We start from the raw sequence: 17,137 nt of genomic DNA on the forward strand, positions 1-17,137 counted from the left end.
ATCAATATTTTAATATCTGGATATGATAATGTATAAAGTATCATATCAGGTAAAAATTTAAATGACGTGGCATTACTACACCTTTAGATTTGTAAATTGTAATAATAAATTTAAATTATAAAATGGATCAATTTCAAATGGAAATTATCATAACACGAGTTAGAGACTGAAAAAGTGTTTTAACATAAATTTTATATTTATAAAGATGTACAAGTAGCTAGCTAGGAAAGTTACCTGTCTATCTTGTATTAGGATCCTCTTTATTCAAAATTGATCAATTTCATGGTTTATTACAAATTTAAAAGTGAATCCTCTATATTTGAAATAGATCTATTTCAAAACACACTTGGTGTACTTTCAAATCTAATAAATAAAATCTCTAACAGTGAAATATATTTGGCATGGACCACTGAGAATATGGTATCAATTCATTCTTCTCCCAAAGCCTATCATTTACTAGTAGCAAATTTTCAATAGATCCATGTACAAGATTCAATTAGCTTTTCTATCTTTTCAACCTTTTCATTTCCATATTCATATTTTTCTACTAAACATTTAAAATAATACTTGCTTCAATATAGATTATAATATAACTAAAATAAAACAAAATTTATAGCTTGGAACAATATAATCTAATTTATCAAATAACTTCACTTGACATTATAATTAACTATAATCTCAACCTTCACAAGTGAAGATAGATTAACTTGAAATCAAACTTATACTACAATGTTCACATCAATTGTATATAAACACAAGATATAAATAATGAAATAAAATTGATTCTCAAAAAAAAAAAAAAATTATTTGCCTTACATATGATTTTTGTTAATCAGTACTAGTTCATTTGTAAGAGAAAAAAGAGTGGTTTAATATTGACTGGTTATCCAGAGATACTTCTAAAGAAAAAGAACCAAAAATAAAATAAAAATGTAGTATATAGTTAGATACATTGACCACTTTTTAAGCCAAAATAATTAATAGACAAGAGACAAATTTTATTTTAAGTGTATATATATAAGTATGCTATTATGATCAAAATTATGGGACTTTTTTTCACCTGAGGGCCTAAGGTGTTAACCTAAGTGGCCTATCTAGGGTTATATCAAACCTTCGTAGATATTGGATTATTTGGCAAGGAAATACTATTTTTGTTTTAATTGTTGTGCATATGCGTCATCCTGTAATTAAAAAAGGAAAATAGATTACATTTTTTTTTTTTACAATTGTTGTTGATGATGGTTTATTTAACACTCGAGATGTGATCCATTTAACATGGATTAACTTTAAAATATCCATTCTCTCCTTTGTAGAGATCTAGAGAGAGTTGCAAGTACCACTTAACCAAAAAAAAAAGTCGAATCATTATTATCTCACTTTTCTTTTTATTTTTTTAAGAAAAAAGTTAGAAACAACAATATCTTACTTGCAAATTGCAATATTACTTATTAGTTAATTGGACAGAGGGCTGCGATCTTGTTTTAAAATGCAACAAGAATATAAGTCGGTAACCCGTCCCTTCAAATTTGGTGGAAAAGAGTACTCCTGTCAAGAAATAGAGTAATGATAATCACACACTCTTTATTACACTCTTAGTGTCCGTTTGTTTGCACTTTCAGATGGCAAAAAGCACTTTTTACTTCAAAGTTCAAAATGATAGGTGTTTGGTGGGTATTAAAAAGATGTTTTAGCAAGAAAGTTGTTTTTAAAAAAAATGCAAGACTCCCAAAAAGTCAAAGGACCTTCGGCAGCTTTTGCAAAAAAACCACTTCAACTTTCAAGAATTGTTGGTTCAATTACCAAATTGCCCACTTGTTTTATTAAAAACCCAACTTTACCATTTGAAACCCCTTCAGACCATCATGCCAAAACAGATAACACCATATTCAATAAGATAAAAACATTATTAAAATAGTGATATTGATATTATTAAAAATAATAACATTATTAAAGTAAGACAGATAACCCACTTGATTCAAAATTTTTAGAATAACAAATAATTGATGCTAAAAAAAACTAACATTATTAAAATAATACAAATAATATTAATAGTAATAACAAATAATTATGACAATAATATATTTATTATTATTATTATCAAGTAGTTTTTTTTATTTTTATGAGTAAGTATTAGAAGTAGTTTATTTAAAAATGAAATAAACTCTCTTATATATACATTATTCTTTTTGGTAATTTACCACTCAAACCTGCACTTTTATAAGTGCTAGCCAAACACTTAGCTTTTTCAAAAAGTACTCTTTAACAGTTTTTACCAAACACTCAATTTTTTTTAAAAGCTCAGTTTCATACCGCACTTTTTAAAAACCCTACTTTTTTTAAAAGCTCAATTTCAAAAAACTGAACCAAACTCACCTTTAGAGTGAAATACACAATTTTAGTTAAAAATGTGAAATTGTGTTCCAACACATATGAAATGGACAATAACAAGTAAGTAATAAAATTTCCCGCAAGAAGTATATTTAATTATTTATAGCAAAACTTGCCTATCCTACCTTCACATGTACCTAAGAGTATAATAACATAAAGTCATAAATAAGCTTTTTGGTTGGCAATTGGCATTCTTTTACTTCGTAGGGAAAGGGGTGCGTTGAATTGGGAGGCCATTTGACTCATTATATCCTATGGTTTGCGTAATTTGACCACAACTTATGAAAGATTCGATTCTTGCAATTTTCTATTAAATCTTTTTTTCTCTCTTTTTTGTCTCTGTAGATAAACAATATTGTACTTTGTCCTCTTTCTCTAATGTCTCCTAGAATTCAAAAGGTACGTCAATAATTCACTTTTTGATTGGTTAGTGAATGCTGATTTATCTTTTGAGGAAAAGTATTACCAGGGAGAGTGTACCCTGGAATTTAAAGGATACACTCTCCCTTGTGTTTTTGTGTTGTGACGAATCTAATCGAGTACTTTTTCAAATTCCATTGAGATTTGAAAATGTCTGAAAATTTTTGGGGTCCCTAGCAAACCATTCTTTTTAAAGTGATTCAATGAATTATGAAGATCAAAATCATCCTTCTGTAGATGCCTAGATATACAAGAAATCTAGTACAAGACAATTGATAGACTCCATATCTGAAATGTTTTCTAGCTCATTTTCTATGGCTATTGTTCTTGCTTGCTCGTGGCATGAATGCAGAACAAAATTTCAAAAAAGAAGCTTTATATATATGTTTTCTTTTGTAAACCACACTTTCATATATTTTTAGAGATGGTGAATCATATTTTATTTCAAAAGTAACAATGGACTTTAGTTAGGAGCCTCATGGAAGAAGCAAATTGGAGTAATGAAGTAGAACGAATCAATTTCATTATTTAATAATATTTATGTAATTAATAATGATTTAGTCATATAGATACACCAAAAAGTTTCGTAGCTCAACTAACACTTCATCTTATTTTTAATAGAGATATATAAGATTCAAATTTTCCTTCACCAACCATCAAATTATAAATAATTAATTAATTAAGCATACAACAGTTTTGTCAACTTTTCTCACTTTTTTTTTTTTTTGTGTGGAGGGTTGGGGGTGAATAATTATTCTCACTTGTTGAAGTGGCAAATAGTAGTTAGCATAATATCACTTTTGATGTAAATAAATTATAAACTGCCACCCTATCAGTTGTAAAAAATATTGTGAAATTTTAAGATGTAATTAATAATTATACTTATGTTTATGTGAGATCAATACACATGAAACTCACGGATATTTTGAGAATTTATTGGACAAAACAATACTTAGAGGTTGTTCGCATATTTTACACATATTTCAGATTTTTAATTTTGTACATATTTTTAGCATTATTAGCCAATCCCTTGATTGTGGCTTGAATTAAGGCATATCAATTGTCCTTGATTCGAGTCTCATCAAAACCTCCTATCAAAAAATAAGTGTCATCAAGGCCTGAATCAAGACATTTCGTCAAGAAGTTTTTTGTTCTATTATTTCTTTTTCTTTTTCTTTTTAGAAAAATATATATATATATTTGTATATTATAACACTATGTTTAGTACTTTCATTCAGATATTTGCAACCATTGAAAATTGAAAGTTAGGGACTTTGGAGTAGAAAAATGAAAGATTAAAAATTGTACAAAATTTTAAAATAAGTCAAAGCTTATATAAAAATTCTTAAAAGTTTTATAGGTATATTGTTAAATTTTTAAAAGTACATTGGTTTATTTTTAAATTTACTCTTAAATAGTCAAATTATTTATTTAAATTTCTTATATATGAATGACACTTTTAAGTTAATTTATACTTGCATCATATTTATTTGGAAATAAAAATTCTGTTAAGATTTTTATTTGTTTTATTTTTGTATTAATTAATAAATTTTTATTCAATTTTATTTTCAACTCTAATTTTGCTTTTCACACACCTTATTTCACAAGAGGTGTTTACGACATAGGCACCAACGAGCTTTGGGTGAAACGACGTTCACGTAGGTCTTCAAATGCCTTTTAACAATTTTTTTTTCTTTTGTTGAGGAAATGCCTTTAACAATTGGGTAGAGTTTTTCTTTCTTTAAAAAAAAAAAAAATGCTACATCTACAATATGTTCATGACATGACAGATCATAGGTGGTAAATTATTATTATATATATATATATATATATACTATTATTTAAGGGGCTTCTCTTGTTTGGATTCCTCATTTTTTAGTTCAAAAATGTCCCTACACTCCTATGTTTAAGTAAAGACAAAACTAAAGGACAATTTGGTAAAAATGTAACTCTAACTCCCACTAAAACATTGCCTAAAAAATAGGACAAATCTCCTATAAATTTTTAAATTGATTTATTCACTTATAAATTAGATTTTTAAAATAAAAATTATATATATATATATATAAAATAAAAAAAAATACAATTTTTTTTCCTACAAAATAGGACCACTTAAAAAGAAGAAGGTAAATTACATATTTGGTCCCTATCCTTTACACTATATTTCAATTTGGTTCATAACTTTTCAATTGTATCAATTTGGTCTTTAACCTTTTAGTGTTGTGTCGATTTAGTCATTGTCATTATCTTTTGGATGGAAACTACTGACATGGTTATAGGCACTAATTATTTTACAAATTGTTGATATGGTACAATACACATTAACTTTTAAAAAAATACTAATATTATCTATACTTCTATACAACTATTTAAGGAGCTTCCTTTGTTTGGATTCCTTATTTTTTTTAATTCAAAAATACCCTTACAGTCCTATGTTTAAGTAGAGACAAAACTAAAAGACAATCTAATAAAAATGCAACTCTAACTCCCACTAAAACATTACCTAAAAAATAGGATCACTATCCTATTAATTTTTAAATTGATTTATTTACTTATAAATTAGATTTTTAAAATAAAAATTATATATATATAAAATAATTAAATATAGTTCTTTTTTCTACAAAATAGGTCCACTAAAAAAAAAAAAAGCCTCATCATATGCGCGAAAGTGTTGTAAAAATTTTGTGGACATAATAGCATTTCTAAAAAAAAAAAAAATAGAGTTAACACGTTATCTTCATAATAAATTCAACTTGGGTCCAGTGTCGTGTGCACTAGACCTTGTAGGATGTTACCACATGTCAACATCTTATCACGTTTAGTGCAAAGGACGCACTAGATCCAGTATTTCTCCCACGTGTCAACATCTTATTAGGTCAAGTGCAAAATACACACTAGATCAAAGCCTCTCTCCTGTGTGACAATGTTCATCCGAAAAGGTAAGATATATGATTAGGATTGGGATTGGGATCGCCAATTTAGTACAAAACATACTAATTAGTAATTACGATGAGTTGTTGCATGATAGGCGGTTGGGGAAACTTTTATCATGGCACAGTGTCACTGTCAATCAAGATACTCAAGAAGGGGCTTTTCTATTTTAACCAGAAAGAAGAAAAACAAGTGGAAGCAAACACAGAGAAAGAGAAGAACAAGGAGACCAAATTAATCTTTTTCCCCCTCCCCCAGCTTTTGGCTCTTTAAATGGCAAGAAAGCAAGGAGATTAATGCCCAAAAGCAAAACTGATTGATCACACCGAAATCTAAAGTCTAATTCTAAAGAAAGTGTTTTTCATTTCAATGTAAAATGATTTTCATTTGACCAATATTTTCAGAAGTTCCAAACAATTAAAAAAAAAAAAAGATAAATACATTTCTCAACAAATATTTTACGCCAAAACAAAAAGACCTAAAATACTACAAGAGGAGAAAATCTGTCATGTTTTTGCTATATGTATCCACTCTCTCACATGGGATGAGTCCCACAAGTGTGGAGTCTATCATCATATGAGAGGTTAGATACATGTAACAAAAACATGTTATACACTTGTTTAAGGAACATAATAGTGATTAAGGAACACAATAGGTAATAATTTTGCAATCACTTACTCCATTTTTTCCCTGGCAATAAATTTGAACTACTTCGACACCAATCGATTCTTGACTTGAGTGAATGCTTTTGAGCTTTAGTCACTTCATAAGACGGATACATTATGGTAGTTGATTCTTTTAAAAAGATTAGAGCACATGGAATGAAACGACTTGAGCAACTTTGCTTAAAGTTTCACCCGATGGCTCCATTAACTTTGTCCCTCATAGTCATAGAGTCTTTCTGTGTCTAAATAAAGTTATATATATATATATATATATATATATATATATATATATATATCTTGCTATAGAAGATTATGCCTTTGTAGGAGATATATCAAGTATCTATACGGTTTATGCTGCTCAAAAGACTTAAAAATCTTTGGGGGATCTGTAATAGATCTAATGCTTTTTAACTTTCAGTTTCAAAAAACTTCAAATTGTTTGAATGATTAAGCAAAGATTCCTGCTGCCACCATTACTTGGTCAATATAAACTTGTATGAATATATTCATCGTTCAGACTTAAGAGGATAGCCCGAAAAAACATTGCCAGAAAAAGTAACTAGCACCGCATTCCCAACACAATATTAGTTGCAAAATTCAAGGAAAATCCAGAGTTTGAAAACCATGGAGCTTTTCCTGATTATCTTTTCGCTTAAAAGAGTAGTGAATATTCCTATATCTAGTTAAATTCATAAGCCTTTTGGAATCAAATTTCTTAGGAGCATTTTCGTTTTCTCCTATTCCAAGGATAACCAAAATATTAGTCCACCACGATAAAATGGAATCCAGTTCCTGTCAAATATATTTAAATTTAGAGGGATATATGCCTAAACCCCACCAGATAAGCATATCAGAGATTTTTTTGGGGATCAAAACCTCATCACCAATATGTTTCAAAATTGCATAAGTCTTCATCCATTATGCAATAAGAGCATGCTCGCTCAATTATGCAGAATTCTGATCCCATTTTACCCTAACTCAAATTGGTCATGACCTATCAATTTTGACATACAGTTCCTAGCATATATTTACTAACCTCAAAGAGTGGGTCTTCTGATTCCTCAAAAGTCAAACCCTTGTTTCTTCATTATAGAGTGCCAGAGTTTGACTCCCCTAATAGAGTCGGCCAAACTTCATTGTCCGAGGGAAACTACTGTGTTTTACCATTTGCCACACAAAATAGCAACAAGCCACTTACCATACCTCATTTCCTTACTTCAATCGACAATAGATGCCCTCGCTACTGTGACTACTGACTAGGACTAGGATCTGCTCATAATATTAATTGTTTACAATGAATAATGGAAATGAAAACATGAGATGTCTAGCTGTTGTACTCAACCCCAACTTCAGGTTTAGATGCTATATTTTTTTTCCCCTCTCTTTTTTCTCCACTGTTTTTTGTTTGGCCTGAGTAAAGATGTGAAATAAAGCTGCTTCATCTAGATATCTTGGTTCTACTTTACCAAATTGCAGTAACAGAGATCCATATAAGTAAATGCTTAATAAAAACAGCATAGAAAATATCAAACTTCACCGACCATGAAAACAAAACAAAAAAATCTTTCAACTAAAGTTCTTATTGGAATGATCTAGTGAGAGGAAAATGGAGCAAGTAAACAGAGGAAGAAGAAGAATTATGGGGAGAATAGACTATGATCATAACCGAGCAACATAGGAATTCGCCTGTGTGACATATCTCACCCATCTATATGGATTGTCAGTCTTGGACTTCTTAGCTATATGCAAGTATTTTACCTGCATAAAAAAGAACAGAGAAACAAACACCTTAACCATTAAAAAGGAGATAAAAATGAGCACATGGGGAAAAAAGGTTTAATTATTAAAGGGTAAACATCTTGTTATATGGCAGAATTCCAGTTCTATGATAAAAAATGTTAGTGTTTTTTTTTTAAAATGTTAGGAGATTCAATTAACTACCAAACTGGGGTCAACAAGCATGATGTCTGAAATCTTTAGTATACAGTTTAGATTCTATTTCTAGCCTAAGAGGTAATGAAAAAGATAAGTTTGGTTTTCCACCTTAAGAGGTAACGAAAACGATTCACAAACTCCCACCTAATCACTGCCATGAGAGAGCATCACTAGCACAGTAGTGAAAAAAGCATCAAAGCTAAGGGACCCATAACCTCTATAAGGGCAAGGTATAGACACCACTACATTTTTTTGATTGGTAAGTTACAAACACAGTGGGTCTTGAAACCACAACCTTACCCTCCATCCCATTATTATGGGAGAAGGAAGTGCCGGTTGAGGCTCATTGGCAGTATAGACACCACTGCATTCTTGTACAATATTACCATCACGTGGTATCCTTCCCATCCATCATATCAACCACAAATTCTTCTACATAATTGCAACAAATTTAGAGGTATACTTAAAACTCTGATGAGTTTGTTACCATAACAGTTCACAGGACCCAACCAATTAAGCTAATTTTTTTACCTGTAGTCTTGAACAATTGTACATTGGTATTGTAAAGGTCATGCTAACAGGTCCAGATTCCTTCACAATATTTCCTGCATGACACAATACACACACAATAATAAATCTTATGACATTGAAAGTAAATTTGCATTACAAAATACACAGATAAAACCTTAAAAAATATATATAAAAAAAAAAACAAACAAACAAACTACAAAGATAAACTAGACATTCTTTACCATGTGATTCCTGTGAAAATGTCAGCTTTGCACGCAGAGTGTGTTCAGATCCACCAACAATCTACAATTTAATGTATCAATAAATAATTTCTACTAGAAATAAAATTCATAATAAATGTGAAAATGCAACAGAGGACAGAAAGATTACTACAAATTAGATGGATCATTAGAGTAGATATTTAAGGTAAGAGATGAGTGTGTGTGTGTGTGTGTGTGAGAGAGAGAGAGAGAGAGGCTTTCTTGCCTTCTTCAAACCCCATTCAAGCCTTTTATTCGCTTCCTTAAAATCAGTTGTGTTTCCCACTGCACCAGGCTCCAACTCAAAAGTAACTCTGCAAATTTTCCAATGAAAACACCATAATATGTAAATTGACAGTAAGTGCAATTCAGGAGAAGAAAAACGTTTTGTTTTGTGCGTCTGTGTTTCTGCGTTTAAAGTCATTTCTCATTCAAGTCATCCAAGTCCCCTATAATGAAAATCATATGCTATCTTGAGAATTCCAGCTGAAATTTTATAAGTATACTGCAATGCATTGTGCCTTGCCCATTAAGAAACACAGACAACTTCCAATCAATCTTTAAAAGAAAATACACCTGAGCTTGACCTCCTAGATAAAACTTGTAATAGTTTTTTTGGAATACGAAGTAAACCACTTTACGATGCTTCATAATTTCAATAACCAAACATTTTATTATGACTAGTTTTATAATAACAGAATACATGGGCATAGATAAACTGCTACCTATTCCCCAATTGTATATAATTAACAGTAAAGAGCAAATTCAAACTAGATGAACCTAACTTGTAATATGGACATTTAATATGCCCCAAATCTTGCCCATTTATAATTGGTGTAACAAAGTGAAAACTGAAGTACCTAGTTGTATATGTTGGCAGTGGCATCTGTACTAGAATTGTGTTTGCAGTGATGCTTGAGGCGAACTCAGCACGCACTTTCAGAATTACTTCAGCCTAAGAAAAAAATTGTAAGTTTTTAATATGGACTATATAACTTACTAAACGACTAAAGGAAATTCATACTACCTTAAGAGGGCCCACTTCTTCTATCAAGGCATTAATGCGAAAAGGAGTCCTGAATTCCTGAGTCATGCGGTAGTTCATGACCGGAAATTCACCATCTGGTGGTACCTATTTTTATAATGGTGTAATACATTATTCTTAGCACAAACACAAAAATAAGTCTTTGGAAATACGTCATTATCTCAGTTACACTCACCAGGGCCAGAGTCCTGTCAATGTCGAAATTGTCAAGATGTACAGATTCATGGAAATTACAATCATCTAGAATCACGGACCCGGAACCGGATGAATTACCATAATCTGTACCACACAAGGCAGCACAATGATATCATCCAAGGAAGACTTCATAGATGGAAAAAATCACTAAAAAACATTCTTCTTGAAGAAATAGCCAGGATCAACCCCATAGATCACACTTAAAAATAATATTAGCACAGATTACCACAACAGATATCATCTATAAAAATTTTAAGAAAAAAGGGGAGAGAGAGCATTAAACAGCTTGTGTACTGAGTACTGAGAGGGTCAGCCCATATATAGATGAACTGGAAGTTCTAACTTAGCTTGGAATCTACTTGAAGTAATTAATTTGAATTCCTTCTCGGGAAACAATATATAAAGAAGTCTTAACAATACAGTTAAATACAGTTTACCATTATTCATCTATTAAAATAACACCTCATGGAAAGGCATCAGTGAAAGAGATAATTTTAACTCTTTAGGCAAACTAAAAGACCTAGTTCTTGCATTCACAACACACACACACACATTAACATATCATAAACTCCAAACTAGATAAGAGGTTCAGTTAATGTGGCTTCTAACCCCTCTTGTACAGCCCTCCATCAGTGAAAGAGAGAAATCTAGCACTTTAGGCAAACTAAAAGACCTAGTTCTCGCATTCACAACACACACACATCGAAACATATCATAAACTCCAAACTAGATAAGAGGTTCGGTTATTGTAGCTTAAAACTATCATACAGAATCCAACATACATTTAATCCACATGTAAGGAAAATAAGCTGAAAGAATAACAAGAGCAAATGCCAAAGAGTATTTGAAAAAGATTTCTATGTTGTCCAGCAATACCATAGATTGAACTTCCGCCTCTTCCTATACTCAGGTCATCATTAAGAGCAAGCCGAATTTCTGGATTTCCTGAAAGATAACTCTTCATTTGAATGGTGCCATCAATCTCAGAAGTTAGTATATATCCCTGTATAATCCACAGTAAGTAAACAAGTTTTGAACTTCCAATTCATACAAGCACAAAACGATAAAATATGGTGATACAACATAGAATCATAAACAAATTGATATAAATATAAGCAGAAAGTTCCATCTCTAGATTGAATAAGAAAACAATTTATCCCTGGATCACAATTGCAGATAGTTTCCCAATGCAGTATTATAAGTTGTGCCACTCAATGCTAACAAGGAAAATGTGACCAAAACTTAACTAGTTCATTAATTTTAGAAGAAATTGTTGTCAAGCAACAACTTGGAACCTACAAAATTAGTAGAATGTCTCAAACCCCCCCCCCCCCCTCTTTTTAGGTGGGTCTGCTTCCTTTTGATTCTAGGTAAAGAAGAAAATGCAGTTATATATCACGACAAAGAATTTAAACTACCAGTCCTTGCAGGCCCCAAAACCACATCCAACCCCACTTAAGGAAAAATCTTTGTATCATCATAACAAAAATGACAAAAGGCAAGATAATAAATAACTACTTGCATGCAAGTTAAAGTACTGGTAGTGCATACACTAGGATTGTTTATTATTATTCCTCATTTGGACACTATTATTCCTCATCTGGACACCAACAAACATTGAAACAATACTCTGGCTATGAATGAAAAATAAGCTTGATGCTGTTTGCAAGGGTTTTTGGTTAATCTCAATGACTGATAGTAATAGAAGTACAGAGCAAGGCAAAATACTCACACTAGAGCTGAATGTAACACTTATTTTCTCAATTATGTCCACAAAAATTTCTTCCCTCTTTCTACCCCCAGGCTCATTTGCTACAACAGATTTTGTAACAGCTGTCCCTGGCATTCTTCTTTTTGACCCTTGCTGCAAACATGTGAGTTTTACTAGTCCATAAAAGCATATATTTAAGTTGACAGTGAGGATCATATATGCCACTAGTGAGTGATTGATACCATAAATATGCCCGCAGCTCCAAGGGATGGCACACGTGCTGCATCGACCACAATTGGTTCATTGAAAATGTAAGACTTCAAAACCTCAGTTGATGTTGTTTTCACATAACCAAAATCCTGGCACAAAGAGAGAACAGTAAGATGCATTAACAACAATGACGACAACAACAATAGCAAATAAATAAATATAAGAGAGAGAACTGTGAAGAAAGGTACATGCAGGTCAAAATAATAGTTCTAAAATTCAGCAGGGATGATATCAATGCCTTATTTTAATAAATGATGATGTCTACCAACATTTGTAATATATTATAAATGGAAAAGGAATTTGATAAAAATCTTTAACAAAAATAGGTAAGAAAAGGGAGAGAGAGAGAGAGAGAGAGAGATTATCACCCAATGAGACAGAATGTTTGCGTCAATACAATTTCTTTTCATAAGTCCAATATGCTTTAAATTAACAAACTAGCAAAATTATTTTAAGACAACGAGGCCCAACAGCATCTAACTTTCAAAGAGTCATTCTAATGAAGGAATGGCAGGAAAAAGATATGAAAGCATACTTACAATGACTTCATCAAGCAGCTCATACACAAGCACAAAGTTTTTCCGCAATGAATCTTCATTGAGTATTCCAAGGTAATCTTTGATGACACGTGCAATCCTTTGCAAAAGTTCCAAAACAAGAGAAGGTGACACATTAACTCTTGTTGTAGCAACAAACAACAATCCAGCAACCTTGACATGAAAATAGTTAACACCATCCACATTCTGTTGGCAAGACAGATGAATAGGAAAATATCAGGACACATTAAAGGAAGACAGTGTGGAATATGACACAATCAAACAATTCAATTACATTTCTCTACATTTAATACTACACAACATGCCCCAGAATAAATTAACAAAATAGATCTTACGAAAGAATATTATACTATTTAACTATTTAAGTTGGAAGGTCCCTCTCCTCACAAAACCTTCAACATATTTCTGGGCATACTAGGAAAAACTTTTGCCATGGATATGTATTGGTAGGGGAAGCAGACTATTCTCTATAAAAGCACTCACATATGAATATAAGAGAAAAGAAACTAATCACAAAAAACTTGAAAGAACAAGGAGAAAACCAAGTTAGGGGGGTTGACTCTAGTTTAAAGATGCAAAGGCATATATGTGCAGAAACTGCATTTATTGTTCATCTGTATGCAGAAGGAAAATGAAAGAATACAGCATGTGAGGTACAACAACGACAACACAGCCTTAGTCCCAAAATTTTTTAGGTTGACTATGAATCTTCAACAGACTAATCAAGGTCGATCACTTGTAATTTTATCCACCAATCCACCCTATGTAACATCATACTCTCTTATCTAAAAGTCTAAAACCATACTCTTTACAAGCTTTTTATTAGCTCGTTAATTAACATGTTCCTTTGTACATGACTAAACCAACCATCTCAAGCAACTTTCCCCCATATTTTCATGGTAGAAGCTAACTTATCTTTAAACAAACTTTTTCTTTTCTTTTCCCATCTTTCCTTGTATTTTTCATCTTAACATTCATGTTTAAACAACACACATTTTATGAACATGCTGTTTCTTGATAGCCTAACATTTTTTGTATCTTTTGACCATCAAGTTTTACTCCTCTTTCATCTACTAAACTTATCCTCCATGTCCTCAGTTTTAGACCTACTTAACTTAAAGCCTTTAGATATGAAAGTTTTAACTTAAAGCCTTTAGATATGAAAGTTTTTACTTAAAGCCATTAGATATGAAAGTATAACTCCACAGTAAGATATTGCTTCCATGGGATCGCCTAGGATAAAACCAAATCGATTATCTAAAATTGTTGTTTCATGGTTTGTACAGATTTGAATACCTCCTTTGTTCCTTTATCTAGGTGTTGAAGTAATTTTCCTTCACAAATGCTTAGGATCTTATTGAAAAGGTTTGTCAACCATCCTACATCCACATCACCCAAGCACTTCAAAAATTCAATGGGAATTTCATTAGGTCCCACAGCTTTTTCCACTTTCATCCTCCTTAATGCATCATTTACCTCGATCATCCTAATTCTTCAAACATACCTACGATTTTATCCTCAACTGGATTATCCAATTCACTCCAATTCCTTGTATGGCTTAAAAACTTCTTCAATATAACTCTTCCATCTTTCTTTACTAACACTCTTTGACCCCGATCCTTAATGCACTTAACGCAATTCAAGTCTTTTGCTTTCATTTCCCTTGTCTTAGCAAGATTATAAACATTATTTTCTACATCATCCCCAAATTGCTATACACCTCATCATAAGCCTAAAACATAGTGCCATTCAAACAACCTTTCTTCTTACCTCTTCTCCACTTTATAATTTGCATAAGCAGTATTGTCTATACATCTAGTAGGCTTCTATATCACTCTCTTTTTAATATAACTATTGCTTGAACCTCTTCATTGCACAACCAAGTATCCTTAGTTGGTACCCTAATCCTTAATCTTTTAACACAACTAGCCATTTCATTCCACGTCTTATCAACAACTTCATCTATGCCCTACTTACCTACTTTGATCATCCTATTTTTAAACAACTTGTTTCTCTCCCTTCAAACACCACCATTTAATTCTCAGGTTTCTGTCTAATACATCTTTTTTTTCCATTTTCTAAAACAAATATCTAGTACCACACAACCTACACTCTGTCACGGTATCACCTTGTAAACTTTACAACATCTAATACAAATTTTCGAGAAAGGATGAAATTTATCTGACTTTTGTCCCACGTTTGAAGGTAATTAAGTGTGACTTCCTTACTTGGTTACTCCATACCCCAAGCCTTCATGAATTTTTTTAAATCCCCACTATCTTTTCCAACACAGCCATTAGTTACCCCATTTAGTAACCCATGAATCAAGACATCCATATCCTCCCATAAATTTTTCTTAATGGATCCTTCCCAATGCAATTTGAGTAGAAAACATGCTAAATATGTCAATTGTATGTTCTCCTAGAACAAGTTCTATTTATAAAAAAAATAAAATTTATATCCCCAATCCTCTATATCTCACATAGGTTTCATGAATTAACCCTATGTGAGATGTTATTATAGAAAATACCTACAAAGACAGGTGGTGCATCCCCTTCTCCATCCTCCTTCCAAAACTTCACTTTTCGGAAAAATATCTCGGCACTCCCCTTTGGTACTTCACCCCGATCTGCATTTTAATTAACAAAAGAAAATGTTACGTGTGCATCATACAACTCTGTGACCTATATATATCAGATTCCAAAATAACAATTGCCCATCATCCCTCATGTGATACTTAAAAAAAAAAAAACCAACATAGCACCAAAAAATTTGCGGCCTCATTTTCTAGGCTACAACATAATTCCCAGCCATGCTAGCTAGAGCCTAGAGGAAACTATGAAATGCAAAGATTAACAACCTTATTTGGGAAAATCATCATAAGTAACAACCTTAAATAAGTTCACTACAGTTTTGCAATTAAACGAAATTAACTCTCAACAAACTTTCTTTAGTTCAGACATCATATTATTACCATGTGTAACATAACATTAAATAAATGCCCCCTTGTTGTATAAACTCTAATTTTGGTTGCAATTTATTGGAGTGAATTAAAAGCAAACAACAGTCAAATTTAAACTAGAAGTTAGTTTTAAATTTGTGTCTTAATGCAGATCACAGAATCTAACTAGAATAATCAACTTAAACGCGTCAAAAAGAGACATGCACGATATAAGCAATGAAATTCAAACTGGGGAAGTGAAATGAAGGAAATTGAGGAAAGAGAGTGAGAGAGGCTCACAGTCACGGAAGACGATGTTGTCGCCTCTCTGCGACAGAACGAAGAACTGTGAAATCATGGGTCCTGACTATTGAGAGAGAGAGACAGAGAGAGAGTTTTCAGTTTCCACTATATGGGGCTTTGGCTTTTCTTTTGGTTCAATTTCAGGTTCTGAGTTTCCCTTGCAGTGGAAGACTAGTGTTGGCAAGTTTTAGAAGCTCTTAGTTCTCTACCGAACCAACAAACAATCAAATAGCTCATTGCCACGTTAGGCAGAGGTCACGAGACAACAACGTGGTTCCTGAGCAAGGACATCATGACGGACACCCTTTCCAAATAACGCTACTGTACAAATGATTTCGTTAGTTGGCTGGTTTTGTAAGAATTTGGGAAACTAACATCTCGAGTTTTAGAAACTCGAGATTTAATTAAAACTCAAGTTTTTAAAACTCGAGTTATCGTGTTTGTTCTTCGATTACGTGGACAAAGTTTCCACTTGGAGGAATTTAGCCACGTAGAAATCGAGTTTATAAGACTTGAAATATGCATTAAAAATCGAGATTTTAAAACTCGAAATCTACACAATATTCACTTTACCTTTCAAACGCATAACTGAAACACTCTCAGTCTCTCAACTCTCAGTCTCTCTCTCAACTCTCAATCTCTCAACTCTCAGTCTCTCAAACGCTCTCTCTCAATCTGTCAAACACTTTCAAACGCTCTCTCTCCTCTTTCAGAACCCTCTCTCTCTCGCTTCTCAGCTGCTGCTACACCGACTGTCGGTCCGCCGTAACACCGCCGGTAAGCCTCTCTCCCTTCTCTCCATTTCCTTTCATCTTTCTTTTCTTTGCTCCATCTTTATATTTAAATAGCCAAACCGAATATCCATTAACATACATTTTTTTGATAAACATTCAGCAACATTTTAGTTGAATATACAGCCACTACATTCTATTTTTTTTGAATTAACTGAGGGGAATGTTACTTTAGAGTTATAGCTGCAAAGTTGTGTGTAAAGATTTTCTACTCA

At 32.2% G+C, this 17,137-nt stretch overlaps 1 protein-coding gene across 1 annotated transcript; it reads right to left on the reverse strand.

Moving 5' to 3' along the window:
* Positions 1–7,876: 7,876 nt before the first annotated feature.
* Positions 7,877–16,386, reverse strand: LOC142624810 (AP-4 complex subunit mu-like). Its single transcript, XM_075798561.1, has 13 exons — positions 16,129–16,386; positions 15,422–15,516; positions 12,870–13,073; positions 12,303–12,419; positions 12,082–12,213; positions 11,226–11,352; positions 10,330–10,433; positions 10,137–10,241; positions 9,970–10,064; positions 9,336–9,423; positions 9,092–9,152; positions 8,871–8,944; positions 7,877–8,162 (listed from the first exon to the last, which is right to left on the reverse strand). Exons 1-13 carry the CDS (start codon positions 16,184–16,186, stop codon positions 8,064–8,066), a joined length of 1,359 nt encoding a protein of 452 aa, XP_075654676.1. The 5' UTR covers positions 16,187–16,386; the 3' UTR covers positions 7,877–8,063.
* Positions 16,387–17,137: the final 751 nt, after the last annotated feature.

Source organism: Castanea sativa, chromosome 1, assembly GCF_040712315.1.
Source record: "Castanea sativa cultivar Marrone di Chiusa Pesio chromosome 1, ASM4071231v1".
NCBI lineage: Eukaryota > Viridiplantae > Streptophyta > Magnoliopsida > Fagales > Fagaceae > Castanea > Castanea sativa.

Coding starts and splice junctions, on each gene's coding strand:
- LOC142624810 (XM_075798561.1), bottom strand. CDS start 16,186: ATGATTTCACAGTTCTTCGTTCTGTCGCAGAGAGGCGACAACATCGTC. Junction 12,420..12,869: donor AGCTGCTTGATGAAGTCATT/GTAAGTATGCTT, acceptor TCTTTGTGCCAG/GATTTTGGTTATGTGAAAAC. Junction 10,242..10,329: donor TTGACAGGACTCTGGCCCTG/GTGAGTGTAACT, acceptor TTATAAAAATAG/GTACCACCAGATGGTGAATT.